We start from the raw sequence: 17,435 nt of genomic DNA, 5'->3' as shown, positions 1-17,435 counted from the left end.
AAATTTTAAATAAATATAAATGGCAGGCATATCCAGATAATTAGAATAAAGATCTGGAGGCTTTTACTATATCTTAATTACAGAGATATAGTAAAAGAGCAGATATATATCCTGGTTTTCTTACCATAACATATCCAAAACTATTTAAGAACCCAAGAGGTATAATATCAACCAAGTGGAAGGAAATTAGTAGGGATAAAGATCAGTTAGAGAAGAAGAATAATTATATCTTAAAATAAGTAAAGAGAGACAGGACTCTATAAGCTAGAATAACTTAGTATAATTTCTCTTTCTAAACTCTCTTATTAATATAATAATCTTAGTATTATTAGGATTTTATTTCTTTCTATATTATAGCTCTCTTTTATATCCTTAATACTTTATAGTATACTTACTTTTATAGTACTATATATTTATCATGTCTCAATCATAATATTTAGAGTCAGATTTATTTTCTGATTTCTCTTATAACCGCAGTTCACCTTTAATATAATTAACACCATTATATTCAACACCGCTTTCAAATTCTAATCCAACAGCAATATCCTTTTATGAAGAACTAAACTATCTTCCTTTAACTATAAACACAGAATCTATCTGAGGCCTGAGGTATTATAAATACCCTATACCATAGCTTTTTCCAGATTAGAGAGAACTATCCCAGGTAAGAGAATAATTTACTCTATGATAGCGAAAAACCTCTATCAGAGAATATATTATACATTATGTCAAGGAGCAAATTCACTAGGGAGCAGAGGATCGAAGATCACAAGAATAGGATCTATTTATTGAAATTACTGAGATTCTAAGTGGGAAGCCTAAGATTTACTGCCATCACTACAAGACTATTATGAATCATCTCTCCTACAGGCGTATAGGAATCAAGTCTATAAACACCCATCCAGACAGTTTAAATTATAGAAGATATAAACTAAAATTTAATAATACTTCTTAATTAACACATCATGCAATTGCTAGCCTTCTTGAACGGGGAAAGGTGAGTCATAGAATTCTAACTATAGTTAGATATTCTACTCATAATAAAGAAGAATAGTAAGATACTTGGCTAATATTCATATTAGAATCTTATTAATAAGATTACCTGATTTATTATCTCCTGTTAACTACTATTTATAACTACAGATAATATATTCTTCCGCCGGATTCTTCATATAATATGCAGCTCTTTGATCAACCTGTATATTCCTGGCCGTAATCAGATTTAATCATGTCTTTTAGAACTATCTTCTGTAACATCGGAACATATTCTCAACTATTTCCCTCCTGACTCCCGAATGTCAATTATACTTAACTACTGGACGAGCCCATACCAGAAGCCTTTTATAGTAATTACAGGCTATTTTATTAATTCAGACTGGAACTATTAGGAGATCTTACTTGGGTTTCCTCCTTTACAAGGAGATCACTCAGGTAAAGAACTAGCTAGGGTTATTACTTTAATAATCTGTAAGTTTCAGCTTAGCTCTCGTATACTGGGTATCACGACTGATAATATATCTAATAATACTACCATATTTACTGAACTAACATAAATCCTAAAGGATAAGCTAAATAATAAGCACTCTTCACTTCTTAGTACTGTAGTTAACCCTAATTTTGCTGCTGTTCTTTAATCTGCCTATTATATTCCTTGTCTTATATATATTATTCAACTCTCTGTGAAAGTATTCTTAGATGAACTAAGAATTACACCTAAGAATAATAATGTTCAGTTCTCCTGGGATAAAAGTAAGAGCCGAGTAAAATAGAAAGGGATTATTAGTATACTTAAGAAGGTATAATACTTCCATTATTTCTAACCATAGTTAGAATACTACTAATATATAATATCTATCCTAGATCTGCAAGATTAGCCGCTTTATCAATACAAGCCCGCAGCGCCGACAAGCCTTTGAGATCAAACAACAAAAATCGGTTGATTATATCAGACACCCATTAGTACTATTTCTTGATTGCCGCACCCGTTGGAACTTAATATATAAGATGCTCAAGCGCGTCTATCAGCTTCAGATTACTATTAATCACTATATTACAGCAAATACAAAGTATGATCTCTCAAGTCTTATAATAACACCAGCAGAATAGTATTAAGTTATATATCTTTAAGAGCTTCTCCGTGAGTTTGCTATCTATACTATCAGTCTCTTTAAATATACCGGGACAATAATTCATCATGTCTATAATATATATAATTCACTTTTTAACCATATTAAAGACTATCTTACAAGACTGTTAAACAAGCAGTTTTGTTGGAAGAAGATTCTTTATAAGAGCCTTGAAGTAGTATAAGATAAGCTGAGGAAATACTATCAGGATATCTATAAGTTTTATAAGGATATATATGCAATTGCAACTATCCTAAATCCATGTAGCAAACTCGAGGGCTTTAGAGGTACATCCTAGAATAATGATAGAGGGCGGAACTATACTTAATAATATAAAGAGAAACTTACTAAGGTCTATACCTACTATATAATATAATTTCCGTTACTAATTTAGATATTAGTATTAGAGGAGTCTACAGGTCTGCTTAAGAAAGCTTTATATAATTTAAAATACTACTATCTATCTCTAGAAGAGACAGCTCTATCAGGGAGATATTTAGAGTTACGAACTTATCTTATTAAAAGTAAGTATTCACACCTTCTCTAATACTGGATCCTTGATATAATAATTCTAACTATAATTAAATTATATAGATCTTGAACATCCATCAGCCTGCTCTAATATTCTTACTTAGTGGTTAATATACTAGTCATGCTTCCTGATCCTTACTCCCATTGCTCGTGATTTCCTTATAATTCCGGTATTAGGTATTAGTGTTGAGAATCTCTTTAATACTGCTCAGGATATCTGTTACTATTATTAAAGTCAGCTGGCACCTGAGATTATTAAGGCAAGTATTATACAGATATACAGTAACTAGTTCAAACTTAAGTAAGAGTATATATTCCTATAAGATAGTATTAAGGATCCTGAGAGGTATAATATTCCGTTACATCTAATAAGTAAGGAGGTTTTTGAATTCGATTATAATAATAGAATAAGTGATTTAGAGGATAAAACTAGCTTGGAAGATAATGAACTTTCTTGGGATAGGGGTTTCTTTAATAATATTAAAGGTATTAATAGTACTGGTAAGGAACAGATACTATCATATATACTAGAAGAATAGATTAGAGTTGAATTACTAATAGTAGTAACTTTCTAACCTTTTATAGTATCTACTTCACGGGCTTTATATTAATAGAGATAGTTCCCCAGCTATTATTATTAACTAAATAATGGTTAGTAGATACTAGATAATATATATTATATAATATATATTTTAAGATTGACTTCTTATATATTTTAGTATATATCTCTCTCCTGCAGGAGTAGTCGGTAGATCTATAATCTAACTATTATTAGAAGTAATTATATTAGTTATAAGTAGGGTGGGTTAGGTTATGGATTCGGGTTATTCCTAGATCCCCAATCTATTAAATAACCTAACCCCGCCGCGGGTTTAGGTATATTCAACCCAACCCACAGCGGGTATAAGAAAACTAACCCGGACCCGGACCCAGGTAGGTTCGGGGCGGATCGGGTATAGGATTTCAGGGCGGGTTGTGCATGTCTAGCCTGTGCCTTGTTAATAACAGCGACGGTGATTGCTACAGATACCGAGGGTGGAGGTATATACTCGGCGTAAGAACATAGTCCAATGGCAGCTCAAATAGCAGGCTAATAAAAGACGGTAAACGCGTTTTTTATAGCTTGATTTACCAACCATCCGTGTGTGCCTTGTTTATAAACGACGGTATAAACGGCATAGACTGTAAAAGAAATCACACTTTAGAATACAGACTCCTCTGAATATCATTCTAAATAACCGGTCCTGGGAGGTGACGGCCGGAGGCACCCATAGTCACACCCAGAAATGGAACTTAACATCCCTCGCTTCGCCTACAAAGGTGGCGAAGGCTTACTTCTACATGGTACAACAGTGAACATATCTTTAGTTCCATGATAATCTACGTTACTGTACATAACCACAGTTTCGCGTACTTTAGTAGACAGTGCCTATAGAAGGGCTCAACAATCCATCACTTTATGTATAGGGGCCAAGTGAAGATAGTGCAGTAATATTTCTGGAGAGGAATAGACATATCATTGCTTTCTCGCCAATATAATCCAATACACTCACAAAGGGCAAGTTTGTTTGCCTCGCATCGTTTCACGAAGTCTAGATAATGAAGCTTCAAGAAGACACCTTCCCGCGGTGCAGGTGCCCGATCACGAACGACTGGAAGGCTGTAGGTTCATACAATATTCAGAGACTATTTACTGGAGAAATTCCGAACTTGGCTATAAACTAGTGAAAATAGGGCTTCTCAGCCATCAACTGCTCGGCAACAACCTTGTCATGCCCAAAGATCAGGCGCGCATTATACAGTCTCTGCAACCTGCGAACCATATTTAGACTGCGGTACCACGCAGTATGATCACGAGCCAGTCCACCATGCGGGTGTCCTTTCTCATAGTTGTCCGCCACGTGGAACTGATCAGTAGTCCAGATGAATGTCCCGTCCTTTTCAAGGTTGACTTGCATGAGACAGAGACCCGGAGTGTGGCCAGGGGAGTGATGCAGAGTAATGCCTTGGTAGATCTCCAACGTTGAGTCAGTAAATGTCTGCCAGTTGAGTTTCTCTAGTAACATATAGTGGCCAAGGTAGACGCCCAAGTCTGCACCAGTTGCAACAGCCCAACAGGCGTGTTTGAACTCTTCTTCGTGAACAATGATAGGGACATCCGTATCCAAGAAATGTTCAAGACCACCAGCATGATCGAGGTGAAGATGGCCCATGATCACAGCTTTGATATCGTTAATATCGTTACCAGTTGCCTTGATCGCGTTTGGCAGCCTGTTGTTGTCTGCATATTTGATGCGAGGGAATACATCCGTAAAGGGGGCACCCCATTTCTATATGATATTCAGTACTCTTCATGGGGGGATGGACTCTGTAGGCCTTACATACCACATCGATATCCTCCGCACATCCAGTTTCATACAGGATGAGGCCAGTTCCAGGTAGGTCGATAAGCGCAGATAGCACGACCAGCTCACGGCGCTTGTTAACGGGGTTTTTGTTACTCGATGAGCTGGAGTTGGCACCTCGTAGGATCCTATGTTGCGACAATTAGTAAATTTGGTCGTGGTGGGACAGAACTGGCAATCGAAATGAAAATAATACCATGACTCGTCTGCTTCCAATGTCCCCAAGTCAAGAATATGCATCTTCGTGCCAGCTGGACACTTGAACGCCGGGACAGCGGCCGACGTCAGCAGATCTGCAGGATTGAAAGAAGCAGCCATGTTCATGAATTCGAATAGCCTGGAACTGGATCAAAAAAGAAGGTGAACTCAGCTGGCTGGTCGAATTTAACATCTCGCGCCCTGGGGCTTCGCCGAGTCGCCGTCTTGAGCAAGATCCTCTCTTTTGCTTACAACCCCACGGAACGCAAGGACCGCTCTGTACAAGCTATGTACCGATGCGTGCTACGCACTTTCCGGCATGTTCTACCCCAGACGGCGAGTATTCGTCCGTGCAGCCCCGTGGGGTTTCAAGAGCCCGAGGCATTTCCGCCCCGCAACCGACTCCTAACGAACAGCCCTTCTTCGCTATAATTTGATACTCAGCCGGAACAAGACTTCAGCTATCCGAAACAACTCATTTGCACAATAAATGTTTACCAATGGATTACTTGCAGCAGATGTTTTCCCTCGAGGGCAAAACCGCCGTGGTGACCGGCGCCACCGGTGGTCTGGGGCGGTCCTTGGCCGTAGCGCTGGCCAAAGCAGGTGCCTCGCTTGTCTCAGTAGAGATATCAAATGATCCAAACAGTGCGGGCCTGGAAGCCGTGATCAAGGAGCTCGGGTGCTCATTTCGCAGGTTCGAGTGTGATTTGAGCAACGCCGCCGAGGTGCGCTCTTGCTACGCCAGAATCTGGGAAGCCGGCGTGACTCCCGACATTCTAGTCAATTGTGCTGGTGTTATGAGGCGAAACCCGTGCGAAGATGCCACTGATGCGGAGCTGGATCTGGTAAACTCTTTTCCACTGGTGGCTGACATGGTTTATTAACTAAGATGCTTGTGCTTGTACAGTTATTTGCAATCAATGTGAAGGCCACTTACATCTCATGTCAAGAATTTGGCCGGCAGCTGCTCGAGTTGAATCGCCCTGGAAGAATAATCAACATCGCCTCCGTTACAGCATTCCAGGCCAACAGGAACACTAGCGTCTATTCTTCTACCAAGGGCGCAGTAATCCAGATGACCAAGGCATTCAGCAATGAATGGGCAAGCAAGGGAATCCAAGTCAATGCCATCAGTCCTGGGTACGACAGCTCTTTTACTTCTTAGCTGATTGCAGACTGACTGAAAGGGCCAATTCAGGTTTATGAGGACCCCAATGACTGAGGCCTACACTACCAACGCTGAAGTGGACGCCTATCTTATGGGTAGGGTCCCTGCGGCTCGATGGGGTTTTCCCAGTGATCTGGACCCTGCGCTGCTGTTTCTGGCCTCGCCCGCCAATACCTTCACCACGGGCGTCTCTATTACGGTGGATGGAGGATTCTGCGGGAAATAAGTGACTTTCGCTGATGTACCAATTGAAATACTGCAGTAGATTTGGATGGGAAGAGAGGGATTAATAACTATCAGCAGTCAGTAGATAATTCAAGAAGTGTTGCACCATTGAAGTCCCATAGCAACCACCAATCTTTGATGAGAGCCTGGAATTCGGCAATATCAGATTCTAGAATGCTCGATTAGCAAGGCTTTTAAATGCCGACTACTCCACAACTTCGGCATTATCAATACCAAAAAGCAACTTAAATAGCCAGTTCTATCTGTACTATGAGCGTCACTTTCTCGTGGACTTGCAATATTCTTTGACATCACGTATCTTGACCGGCTGCTCGACTTTACAAAATGGCACCTAAACTTGAGTCCGCTTTTACTATGCGAGGCTACATGGATGCAGAGAATAGCGTCAACCTGAACGCTATCAAATCCGGGCCCCATCGCATCATTGTTCCGATGAATCGTGGATTTCTTGAAGGATCCGGGCTCAAGGCCCAGGTGCTACCTGGCAGCGGTGATTGGATTCTGGTTCGTGCAGCCGTCTCTCATCCTGTTGTTCTACTATCGCAGAGTTTAATTGACAGCTAACTAGACCGACCCTACAACGAATGTGTCTCATCTCGACGTTCGCATCCAAGCCCGCACCGAGAACGGTCACAGTCTCCACATTCATTACAACGGCAAACTGAAGGCGAACGACAAGGTGAACAAAGTCTTGACATTTGCCTCCGACGCGAAATCTACGGACTACGGGGACCAGGAGTGGTTTGCTACGCCCATCATCGAAACTAGTGACCCCAAGTTCAAATGGGTGGAGGAGTCTGTGTTCGTTGGCCAGGGCCACTTTGTTGTTGAACCGACTGGCTCGGCGGTTGAGTACCAAATTTACCGGGTTGTAAACTAGATATATAACTGATAGAATACAACCTGGAATTGATTATGTATCCATAAATATTACTGTATACCGATTTCTAGCAGTCCAAGGGGCATCGTTTTATGGTTCTAGACACTCTTGTGGTGGTGCAAGCTCGGTGTGACATACACCTCAGTTAACGTGGCCGAAATGTCCGCCATTTTGTGTGCGAATTGCGGTTCCAATGCGCCCCCTTTGGAAATCCGAAGTCTTCTTTCCGCATCTTCTGGTTGGTATTGCACCAAGTTTAAAGTTTGCTCCCCACAGTCTCGAGTCCCCGAGGTCAAAGGACTCTGGGGTAGGAAAATGTGGCTGATCTGGGCACCAATGAAAGCATCCCACATCTAGTCAGTCGGCGACTACAGTCCTGGAATGGTGGGTAAATTGACTTTATCGAAGGCTATTTACAGCAAGAGAGCTTCTCCATCTCTACGTCTGTCAAGACAAAAATTGCAAAGACGATTTTCAACCAAGGCCACAATGCCCACTAGCAATGCAAAGAAGGCCCCCGAAAGCAGGGTGTCCCTGTTCAACTTGGCTGTGAGTAGTAGTCATGAAAGAATTTATATCAACCACCTAACTCTGGTAGGTTGTCTTGGCTCTGTGCCTAGGGAGTCTTACATATGGCTATACGTTTAGCATTACATCGACAACCCTCGGCCAACCCGGATGGTACGAATACTTCGGCTTGACCTCAGTAGAAACTGAGGCTCTCTACGCCTTCACCAAAAGAATCGAGGGCGCAATGAATGGCTTGTTCTGTGCCGGTGGGTTCTTTGGTGCTCTTTTTGTCGGATGGTCCTCCAACTCAGTGGGCCGAAAAGGGTCACTCTGGATTGCGTCGCCCATTGCAATTGTTGGCGGTGCACTTCAAGCTGGAGCAACGCATATCGCTATGTTTCTTGCCGGACGTTTTATTGGAGGGGTTGCAGTCGGTAGGCTACCTCGGGGGTGATACAGCACGAAAATATTGCTGACTCTGAGACAATATTAAGGCATTTTGGTCGTTTTGATCCCGCTTTTCCAGTCCGAAATTGCACCTCCAGCTACACGAGGATTCCTTGTCTCTCAGCACGGTATGTGGATGCCAATTGCAAGTATATGTCAACTACGCTCACACTTTGAAGGTGTCGTCATTGTCCTTGGCTACTCACTTGCTGCTTGGACCGGGTTTGCTTGTTACTTCTCCGAGAATCTCGGCTTCCAATGGCGATATCCCCTGGCCGAGCAGTGTCTTTGGCCCGTGGGCTTACTATTGCTCACGCCATGGATTCCCGAGTCCCCTCGATGGCGTAAGCTGTGATTATTGGCTTATAGGAGCTCCTCTAATTATATACATAGTGATCATGAACGACCGTCCCGAAGAGGCGTGGGAGATCATTAGAAAGCTCCATGGCCTCTACCGCGAAGAAGCCACTTCGGAGTTATCCGCCTTTGCTAGAGAGGAATTTCACCAAATGAGGCAGCAAGTCACCGCAGACAAAATAACAGCCGCCAGTGAAACGTTTTCGTGCCTCTTTACGAAGCCGTCTTACAGAAAGAGAATGATATGTGCCTTCTTTACCATGTTTGCTGCAGAGTCGACAGGGATCTTGGTGGTTTACAGTAAGTTATAAAAAATAGTCCAACGCCCTCCATTCTAACTAAGCTCTCCAGACTATTCAGTTCTATTATACCAGGGGCTTGGGTTTGGCAACACAATGTCCCTTCTTCTCGCAGCCATCTATGTCTCGGTTGCCTGTGTTGGAAACTATGGTTTGCTCCTTGCTTATCGACCGACTTGGCCGAGTAAACCTTTTAGGTAAGATCGAACTTCTCAGCAAAGGTATCTTGAAAGGGACTATCTCACCAGAAATAGTGATTGGCCTTTCCGGCTGCATGGTCAGTCTGATCTGCGAGGCAGCACTGGCTGCCCGCTTCGCAGGTGGCCAAAATGAAGCAGGCCTTCGAGCCGGAGTATTTTTCATGTTTCTCTTCATTACCTTGTGGGTTGCCATTTATAAACGACCCTCTGCACAATTCTAATCGAAATCCAATAGTTATGGATGCTGCATCGACGCCACTACGTTCGTCTACTGCAGCGAGATCTTCCCAAGCCACATCCGCTCCTACGGAAATGCCTGGGCTTTGTCCGTCCTGTTCCTGACAGCGATGGTTTACCTGGAAGCGGCTCCGACTGCCTTTGCTGTGATAGAGTGGAGGTACTATCTTGTATTCATTGTCCTTACCTTCTTTAACACGGCCTTTGTGTGGTTCTTCTTCCCTGAGACCAAGGGACTCAGTCTGGAGGAAATTGGAGAACTATTTGGCGATGAAGTTGCTGTTCAGCTTACGCGGCTGACGATGGAGGAGAGGGACATGCTTGATCACAATATTCTTTCAGTGAAAGACGATGTCACGACATCTCACGTCGAGAATAGCGAGCCTGCCTGTGGCTCTGCTTAGGGAGACACTATGCCATAGTCATCGGAGGTTAATTCGCTTATTGCTTCCGCTCGCATACCGGTAAAGGGGCAGATCGACAGTTGTGTCGTGCATTCCATTTTGTGCCTTCCTCATTTTATGTTTGTTATGAACAAAAGCCACAGTGTGTATAACTTTTTTTTTTTGTCCTCAATGTTATTACTCAAGAATCAAGGCCAATGGGATGTTCCGTATATTTAATTCCAACCTATATCTCGGAGGCTCAGCAAGCCTTGATTTCTATAGCGATAAGCCTCGAGTTTTATAGAGACTTCTCAGTTGTATATCTAGCTTTTCGGAATGGTGAACAATTGCAAATTCATCTATTTGAATCTCAACTCTGACATGGACAAGGGCAGGCAAAGTTGCCACATTCACCGCACAAGATGCAGCAACAAAACATAGCAGTATACACCAACAAGAGTTCTATCTACTTCTCTACCGTCGACAATGAATTGGCCTTCCTTGCTTCTATGCCAAGTGTATGACAGAGGAGATGCTAGGTTCAAATCTAGTTTATAAGCCACTTTACTCCTTCTAGCAAATCATCTTCAGCGGCCGCTGTGGCAGATATGTCAGGAAATATCCAGAAGGCATGTGGTAGTCCAGAATAAATCTTGACTCGCACGGGGACCCTATCCGAAGAGCGAATTTTAGCAAGTTCATGACGACTTCGAAAGAGGATCCACATACCCCGAGCTCTCAAGGGCATCCGCATAGGCAAGCCCCTCGTCCCTTAATGGATCTCTGCCACAGATTTGGAGAAATGTTGGTGGAAGGCTATCGAAGCTAGTTGCAAGTAGAGGCGAGACGGTAACGTGGGATGTATCTATCGGCCTGTACCATTGCAAAAACTGCCTCGTAGACTCTGGAGTCAGGATCGCAGAATCATTCAGGTCAACCATGCTTCGAAGGCCTAGTTCCGAGTGATGCGGCTCACTAGGGCACAGCACAGGTATGCGCAGTAGCTGGCCCTGGATATTCACGCCCCTCTGCTTAGAGCTGTGACATACCACGGCAGCCTAATTCAACTGTCAACAATTCTCCATACACAGGAAAAGGTGGGTTCAGGGGTTATCATCTCACTAGATTTGCACCGGCGCTAGTACCTCCAATTAGCAACTTGTCCACATCCAGTTGTAAGGAAACATGGTTCTTCATGGTCTGTCCGCATAACAATTAGACCACTTTCTTCTGGACAATGGGATATGGGAGATACCCAGTCGAGAGCAGCCCACGCATCATTCAACTGTGCTGGGTAGGGATTCTCCGGGGCACTGGAAGGTTCTCAGCGCCGCACTTGAATCGGAGCACGTTCATAACTTACAGTCTATAATCAACGCTAACCACGACCAGCTGAAGATTGCTGCAGAGATGGCGACAGAATCTATCTTCCCCGTCGAGATCGCCAAGTGCCCAACCGCCTCCGTGGAAGCTGGATCGCAGAGGGAAGCCAGCCACGTTAGCCAGGGCCAGAATCGAGTATCGTAGGGTGACTTACTAGAGCATTCCAGGAAGATCCGTTGCAGTCGAATGAGGAATATAACTTCGTACAGTGATTTGCACCGCATTGTTTCCATCAGAAGAGGGAATTGGGTGATCTTTGGCAGTCAAACTCTTGTCGACTGGCTTTGCTTTGCCCTGTCCTCGCAGCTTAGCCTTAAGCATCATACCACGTAGCTCTGTCACAGGTCCAAATAGCAGGGGTACGATGCTTTTATTCGCTTTATAAAACTATCAGAAAGAACGTTAGTCTCATCCTTAATATACTGGGCCGCAATAATACCTCCTCCCACTCGACGTTATATTCTTCATATTGTTTACGGCTTGCCAGATATCGCCCGGCCTGAGGAAACGATTTCAGACCGCGAGTCATTGGATAAAAGTTCTGAAATATGCTTGTTTGGCTCATAGGAGATGTCGGTGGGATACATTATAAAAGAGGGATGCTTCGGCAGAAACTGATTTACTTGCCGCAGGAAACCGAAATATTCCACCGAATCTGCTACAGGACGCATGGGAGTAAGACGCCGAGGTATTATTTTGACTTGCACGATAAACCGCATACATGGGGTATCTGGATATCCCAGAACCAAGCTGCGCAGACTTCATCGGCAGTGACCGAAATGACAGCACACATAAGACTTTGTCCTCTACTAAAACGACATTAATGATTTTCTGATGGTTTATTGGGAGCTTGTACTATTTCCATTTCTCGGTAGATGTTAAACAGGCATGTACTATATATATGGGCTTGCATGTGTACGCGATTAGGATGTATATCTATTTCTTCTGCACACAACTTCCTAAATTATAGTCGGAGAGAGAGGCAACATCATAGATCACCGATGAATTCAAAACCAGATTCTGGGTGATCGAAGTAGTAGGCAGTATCTTTGCCCTTCCCTTCTTTGGTGGAGAATCCATTGCCCAAGTATGAAAACCGATTCGCGCGCTGCCTCCGCCAGATATAGTCCTCGTAGCGAGGCTCATTGAGCATATGGAACCAGTGAATTCGACTTCCTGGGTGCAATGCAACAATAGGTCCATCTACAGTGCCGTTCTTGAACCACGATCGACAGTGTGTACTCCAAGCAGTACGTTTCATGAATTCTTGAATGTGCTCATTGAAATCGTCAACCGCTTCCTGGGAAACACTAACAGATTTGACATCCTGCGTCTGGCATTTGCGGATCATGTGAAGGATGTATTTTGCTGCATGTTCAGTGATGGGGAGCACTGATCCGTGCCCAATCGGGGCTGCAGGACCTAGGAACACTGCGTTTGTGTCAGCTGGGTTTGAACAAAATGGCAGGAGTTGAGACACCATACTGAAGTGATTAGGGAAATTGGGGACCGCCAGAGATAAGTACGCATTGGGCTTTACTTTCCACTGCTCTGCCAACGTGATGCCATTGAGGCCCACTACAGGATAGCGTGGCCGGAAAGAGATATCAAATCCGGTTGCACAGATAAATATATCAATGGAGATGACCTCCCCAGTAGTTAGCTTTATACCGTCTGGTACAATCTCAGCTATACCCGAAGTCACCACTCGGACGTTGTCCTTGGTTAGGGATTCGAGATATCCGTTTCCCGGGGTCGGTCTGCGACACCCAACGGCAAATGAGGGAATCATATACTTCAGTAGAGGTGAGTCTTCACCGAGCTTCCGCGTCATCTCGTTAATAGAGAATCTAACAGCTTCAGCCTGCTCTGGGCTATTTTTAAGAATCTAGTGGACTGAATTAGCAATCTGTGAGGCGCGTGAATCACCCTAGAGTTGGCGTTCTCACAAATTTGAATCTAGTGTTCAGTTCGTGTTCAATATCCTTTCGATATTGCAAATATGCTTCCGGATCTTTTTGAAATTGCTTCTTTTGCTCCTGGCCGACTGTATGGTACGTCAGTAACCACCTAAACCTGTCGGATTAAGAATACCTACATTCAAAGTTTGCACCGCCGGGTCCGGCCTTGCTTTGGGCAAACCCAGCAGTAATCCAAGTTGGAGTCCGGATGAATGTTGTGAGATGTTCGACCTCTGGTTCAAATCATTAGAATTCAAGCTCATTATCCATCAACGCCGTAACAGCCTACCTGGCTGAATTGTCGGCACAATCTGCACGCCGGATGAGCCACACCCAAGCACAGCAACCTTTTTGCCACGCCAGTCAACATCTTTGTCCCAGGCTGCGCTGTGGAGGAGCTGGCCCTTGAAAGAATGCAGACCCTGGATATCGGGCCATTTCCAGTTACTATGCGCTGGTTGTCAGAACACAAACTAATTCCTAGCAAGACCGGAGGTGTACATACTTCAGGATACCAGATGCCGAAATCATGAAGTGGCAAGAGTCCTCAAAGGTGGCTCCAGTTGCGGAGTCTTCGATTTGAAGCTGCCACGTACCCTTAGTTTCATCCCATTCCGCATTCACGACACGGTGGTTCAGCTTGATATGTCGGTAGAGATCATACTTCCGGGCTACAGTGCGGAAGTACTCCAGGATCTCAGGGGCGCGGGCGTAGCTAGGTAGAAATTAGCGGGATATCTCTGACACTTCGAGGTTTATACTATGTCTATCCACTTACAAAGTTGACCAGTTCGCATTCGGCTCCCAGGTGAACTGATAGTTGTGAGCCGGAATATCACAAGCACAGCCTGGATATCTATTCTCGAACCAAGTGCCCCCAACATCTGTGTTCTTCTCATAGATGGTCAAGTCTATGTTGGGCATATGCAGTTCGATTTGGCGTGCAAAGTTCAAGCCTGATGCGCCGGCACCGATTGCGATGACTCTGATCGAGCGGGCAGTCCCCAAAGGCTTCTCATCCACCGTGTAGGCGGGCGTGCCGTTTGTGCTGCTCGTTGTTCTAGGCTCGGGGCCATTTGTTGCAGTGGAGTTGGTCATATTGAAGTGCCAGACTAGCAAGGCCTTTCCAAAGGCAGCAAAATAGCCTCACTGCGGCAATCATGAATATTTAACTAATATGGCACCCGTCCGAGGTGCAGGCCACTGGTCTGCGTGGAGCCTGATCTTCTGCGGGGAGGAGCAAGTCGGCGATTCGGGTCGGCGACATGGGGCTTGAGTTGCCGGATGCCATTTCCTGGTTCAAACCGAAATGGGGATTTGTCACCATACGGAGACTTTCTGGGCGCTGGTTAAGTTATTGGTGGCCCTATAAGAAGTGGCTCAGTTGCCGAGGCGTCTTCCCACTTCTGCCTCCATTGCTACTCCCACTCCCCCGCAAAGAAGGCAAAGCATATGCTCATATACGGCCAGCTCTGTAATCGCTAGTATTCCTGTTCTATCTGGCCTTTCGTCTGATACGATCGCCTCCACAGGCCGTCTCTCGGCCTTCTTCGTTACGTAATGTCCTCTCCAGGACAACCGGGCGCATTGCCGACCCAGGCAGCCAAGCGGCCAGCGAAAAGGACCAAGGTCGCGTGCAAGCCGTGTCATCGTCGGCGTGTCAAATGCGACGCCGGCGAGGTGCGACCATGCTGGCACTGTCGGCTGCGCGGAACCGAGTGTGAGCTGATCGACAGTCGGCGAGGCAAGTACGTTATACACAACCTTACAGCCCCCCTCAGTAGAAGTTTCATATTGAGCCCAATGCAGGTACATTCGAAGGATTCCTGCAGCCGCCGGGGCAAGCAATGTATCTCCCTGCATTCCGACATCAACTGAGGCCAATCTGGGCGCTCCCGTCCCTGGTACACCGCGTACTGGCCCCGAAGTGACCCGCTGCCCAGCTGGGCCACAGTCCCTCGGCCAGGCACCAAGCCCACCAGCGACTGCTGATTTAGTGTCCTCCGACAATGTTCGAGAGGGCTATGGCAGCAGTGAAGGCCCGGAAATGCTCTTCGCTCGACTGGCGGATGCCGGACCCGATGTGGAATCGCCGGGGGTGTCGACGGAAGTTGTGCGTACATACTACATGGGCGAGTCCTTTAGCCTGGCATATGTAGTACGATCACTATCTGGCTCGTCTGCCCATCTCCAGCTCCACTATCCAATCCCCAATGATGTTGCCGAACATGGACATAATTCTGCAGAGGGCTTGAAAGACTCCGATCCGGCGACGCTAGCATATCTCAACATGCACGGCGCCTTCACATTGCCACCCCAGGATGTAAGAGACGAGTTCCTCTATATTTTCTTTAATTATGTCCAGCCTGCCTTCCCTGTCCTGGATCGCCAGGGCTTTTGCACCCTCTATCGTTTCAACAGAGCATCCCTACTGGTGCAGCAGACCATTTACTTTCTTGCCTCAATTATTTGTAGTGAGGACACCTTAAAACGTACGGGTTTTCTCGATCGATATAGTGCTCGAAGGACATTTTACCTTCGTGCCAAAGCCCTGTACGATATGGATTGTGAGCAAAACAAGGACACGCTTGCGGCGGTGCTTTTCCTGTTGGCCTTCTGGTGGGAAGGCCCAGAGGATCAGAAGGACACCTGGCACTGGCTCGGGGCGGCCATAGGTCTCGCTCAAACCCTAGGAATGCATCGTTCGTATGTCGGTCCAGCCCTACTATGACAGCTGTTAATGACACCTGCTCGTTTTATCAGGACGGCTAATTCTGGTATGTCATCCCGACAACGCTCAATGTGGAAGAGGATATGGTGGTCCATCTATGTGAGTGCGATATTTCTCAGTAACTATGAAACCAAAGTCTAACGAGCAACTTGCTGTATAGATTCGCGATCGCCATGCAGCAGCGGCACTCGGCCGCCCTTGCAGAATCAATGACGAGGATTGTGACGTCGAGATTCTGGACGAGGAGGACTTTCTGGTTGATCATGAATCTGCAAGCGAGTTTCTCCCCACAGAATGTCAGTACCACAGATCATATGTCATTGAAATGGCTAAACTTGCAGTCATGCGTGAGCTCCCTTTAGATAACCATCTCGGTCCCAGCTTCGCTTTAAATCTGACAACTTTGACTAGTGGGAAAGCTTCTCAATCATCAATTTTCACCTCGCAAGGTGAGGCTCAATATTCCATCAGTGGACGATCTGAGCAAGGATCTGTACGAGTGGGAGAAAAACCTTCCTTCAGAGCTCCGCCGCACATCGGTGGATGAAACACTCGGTGCGCCCTTCTGGTCTGCTATGCTGCATGCCAGTTACTAGTAAGTCTTCCTCAGTTATTGATTTCGCTGAGCTAGCCCTCATATACACCTAGCAATTGTCAGATTTTGCTCTTCCGTCCAGACGGTCGTAGTTATGAAACAGAACAGCCCCAATTGCTCAATAAGAAAGCAAGAGCTGCAGCGGACGCTACCACCAGGATTGTCGAAGATCTATTAACTGCAGAAACAATGGCCGTTGGACAGCTGCACCTGTATGTAGGCTTTTGCCGATATCACAGCGGGCAGATATTAACCATCTCACTTTAGGGTTCCTGCGATCTTTGCGGCCTTGACAATCCACGCTCTGACCATTCGAAGTACCGATGCAGTTCAAAAGCAACTGGCTGAAAACCGAGCTCGGCAGTGTATATTAGGAATGAGCGAACTCGCCAAGGGGTGGCCCGTGGCTGGCTGGATCCTTCGTCTTTTTATCAAACTCATGAAGAGGCTAACTGGGCATGGATCCTACTCGGCTCAAATACCAGACGGCATCTCAAACAGGGACCGGCATCTCGGACAGCAGTCTATTCAACCACTGCCGAACAATAGCAGTCCCCCAAGCTATTCAGGCGGCAACACCGATCAGTATCTCGTAACCAACAATGCGCCTCCCCGGCAGGGGCATGAAGATTTTGGCATAGTGGAAACCGATCAGCTCATATCGGACGTTATATGGGATTCTGGCCAGAGCGACTTTGATCTTGATTTGAGCCTATTTCCATCCCATCTCGGGTTCTTACAGGGCCGAACGTTTTGAAACTCATATAATCCC

At 45.3% G+C, this 17,435-nt stretch overlaps 7 protein-coding genes across 7 annotated transcripts; 4 read left to right on the top strand and 3 right to left on the bottom strand.

Annotated features, from left to right (window-relative positions):
• Window positions 1-4,378: 4,378 nt before the first annotated feature.
• Window positions 4,379-5,386, bottom strand: APUU_70161S (N-acyl homoserine lactonase family protein; the record flags this gene model as incomplete). The annotated part of the gene is made up of 3 exons (XM_041695004.1): window positions 4,379-4,987; window positions 5,043-5,190; window positions 5,259-5,386. 3 exons carry the CDS (start codon window positions 5,384-5,386, stop codon window positions 4,379-4,381), a joined length of 885 nt encoding a protein of 294 aa, XP_041560777.1.
• Window positions 5,387-5,760: 374 nt separating this feature from the next.
• Window positions 5,761-6,657, top strand: APUU_70160A (SDR family NAD(P)-dependent oxidoreductase; the record flags this gene model as incomplete). The annotated part of the gene is made up of 3 exons (XM_041695003.1): window positions 5,761-6,108; window positions 6,171-6,403; window positions 6,462-6,657. The coding sequence occupies 3 exons, from the start codon at window positions 5,761-5,763 to the stop codon at window positions 6,655-6,657; spliced, it is 777 nt and encodes a 258-aa protein (XP_041560776.1).
• A 344-nt stretch (window positions 6,658-7,001) lies between these two features.
• Window positions 7,002-7,557, top strand: APUU_70159A (DUF3237 domain-containing protein; the record flags this gene model as incomplete). Its single annotated transcript, XM_041695001.1, has 2 exons — window positions 7,002-7,181; window positions 7,246-7,557. 2 exons carry the CDS (start codon window positions 7,002-7,004, stop codon window positions 7,555-7,557), a joined length of 492 nt encoding a protein of 163 aa, XP_041560775.1.
• A 489-nt stretch (window positions 7,558-8,046) lies between these two features.
• Window positions 8,047-10,011, top strand: APUU_70158A (uncharacterized protein; the record flags this gene model as incomplete). The annotated part of the gene is made up of 8 exons (XM_041695000.1): window positions 8,047-8,106; window positions 8,156-8,501; window positions 8,562-8,642; window positions 8,694-8,858; window positions 8,908-9,171; window positions 9,223-9,321; window positions 9,368-9,551; window positions 9,606-10,011. 8 exons carry the CDS (start codon window positions 8,047-8,049, stop codon window positions 10,009-10,011), a joined length of 1,605 nt encoding a protein of 534 aa, XP_041560774.1.
• A 529-nt stretch (window positions 10,012-10,540) lies between these two features.
• Window positions 10,541-11,941, bottom strand: APUU_70157S (alpha/beta hydrolase; the record flags this gene model as incomplete). The annotated part of the gene is made up of 7 exons (XM_041694999.1): window positions 10,541-10,664; window positions 10,723-11,051; window positions 11,116-11,193; window positions 11,249-11,306; window positions 11,357-11,464; window positions 11,531-11,763; window positions 11,816-11,941. The coding sequence occupies 7 exons, from the start codon at window positions 11,939-11,941 to the stop codon at window positions 10,541-10,543; spliced, it is 1,056 nt and encodes a 351-aa protein (XP_041560773.1).
• Window positions 11,942-12,364: 423 nt separating this feature from the next.
• Window positions 12,365-14,435, bottom strand: APUU_70156S (flavin-containing monooxygenase; the record flags this gene model as incomplete). The annotated part of the gene is made up of 7 exons (XM_041694998.1): window positions 12,365-12,807; window positions 12,862-13,264; window positions 13,326-13,423; window positions 13,475-13,570; window positions 13,627-13,784; window positions 13,843-14,052; window positions 14,116-14,435. 7 exons carry the CDS (start codon window positions 14,433-14,435, stop codon window positions 12,365-12,367), a joined length of 1,728 nt encoding a protein of 575 aa, XP_041560772.1.
• Window positions 14,436-14,897: 462 nt separating this feature from the next.
• Window positions 14,898-17,420, top strand: APUU_70155A (uncharacterized protein; the record flags this gene model as incomplete). The annotated part of the gene is made up of 7 exons (XM_041694997.1): window positions 14,898-15,085; window positions 15,147-16,043; window positions 16,101-16,167; window positions 16,229-16,415; window positions 16,480-16,663; window positions 16,717-16,875; window positions 16,931-17,420. The coding sequence occupies 7 exons, from the start codon at window positions 14,898-14,900 to the stop codon at window positions 17,418-17,420; spliced, it is 2,172 nt and encodes a 723-aa protein (XP_041560771.1).
• Between the last annotated feature and the right edge of the window lie 15 nt (window positions 17,421-17,435).

Source organism: Aspergillus puulaauensis, chromosome 7 (assembly GCF_016861865.1).
Source record: "Aspergillus puulaauensis MK2 DNA, chromosome 7, nearly complete sequence".
In the NCBI taxonomy this organism is placed as follows: Eukaryota; Fungi; Ascomycota; class Eurotiomycetes; order Eurotiales; family Aspergillaceae; genus Aspergillus; species Aspergillus puulaauensis.
This window is presented reverse-complemented; position numbering and strand designations above follow the sequence as displayed.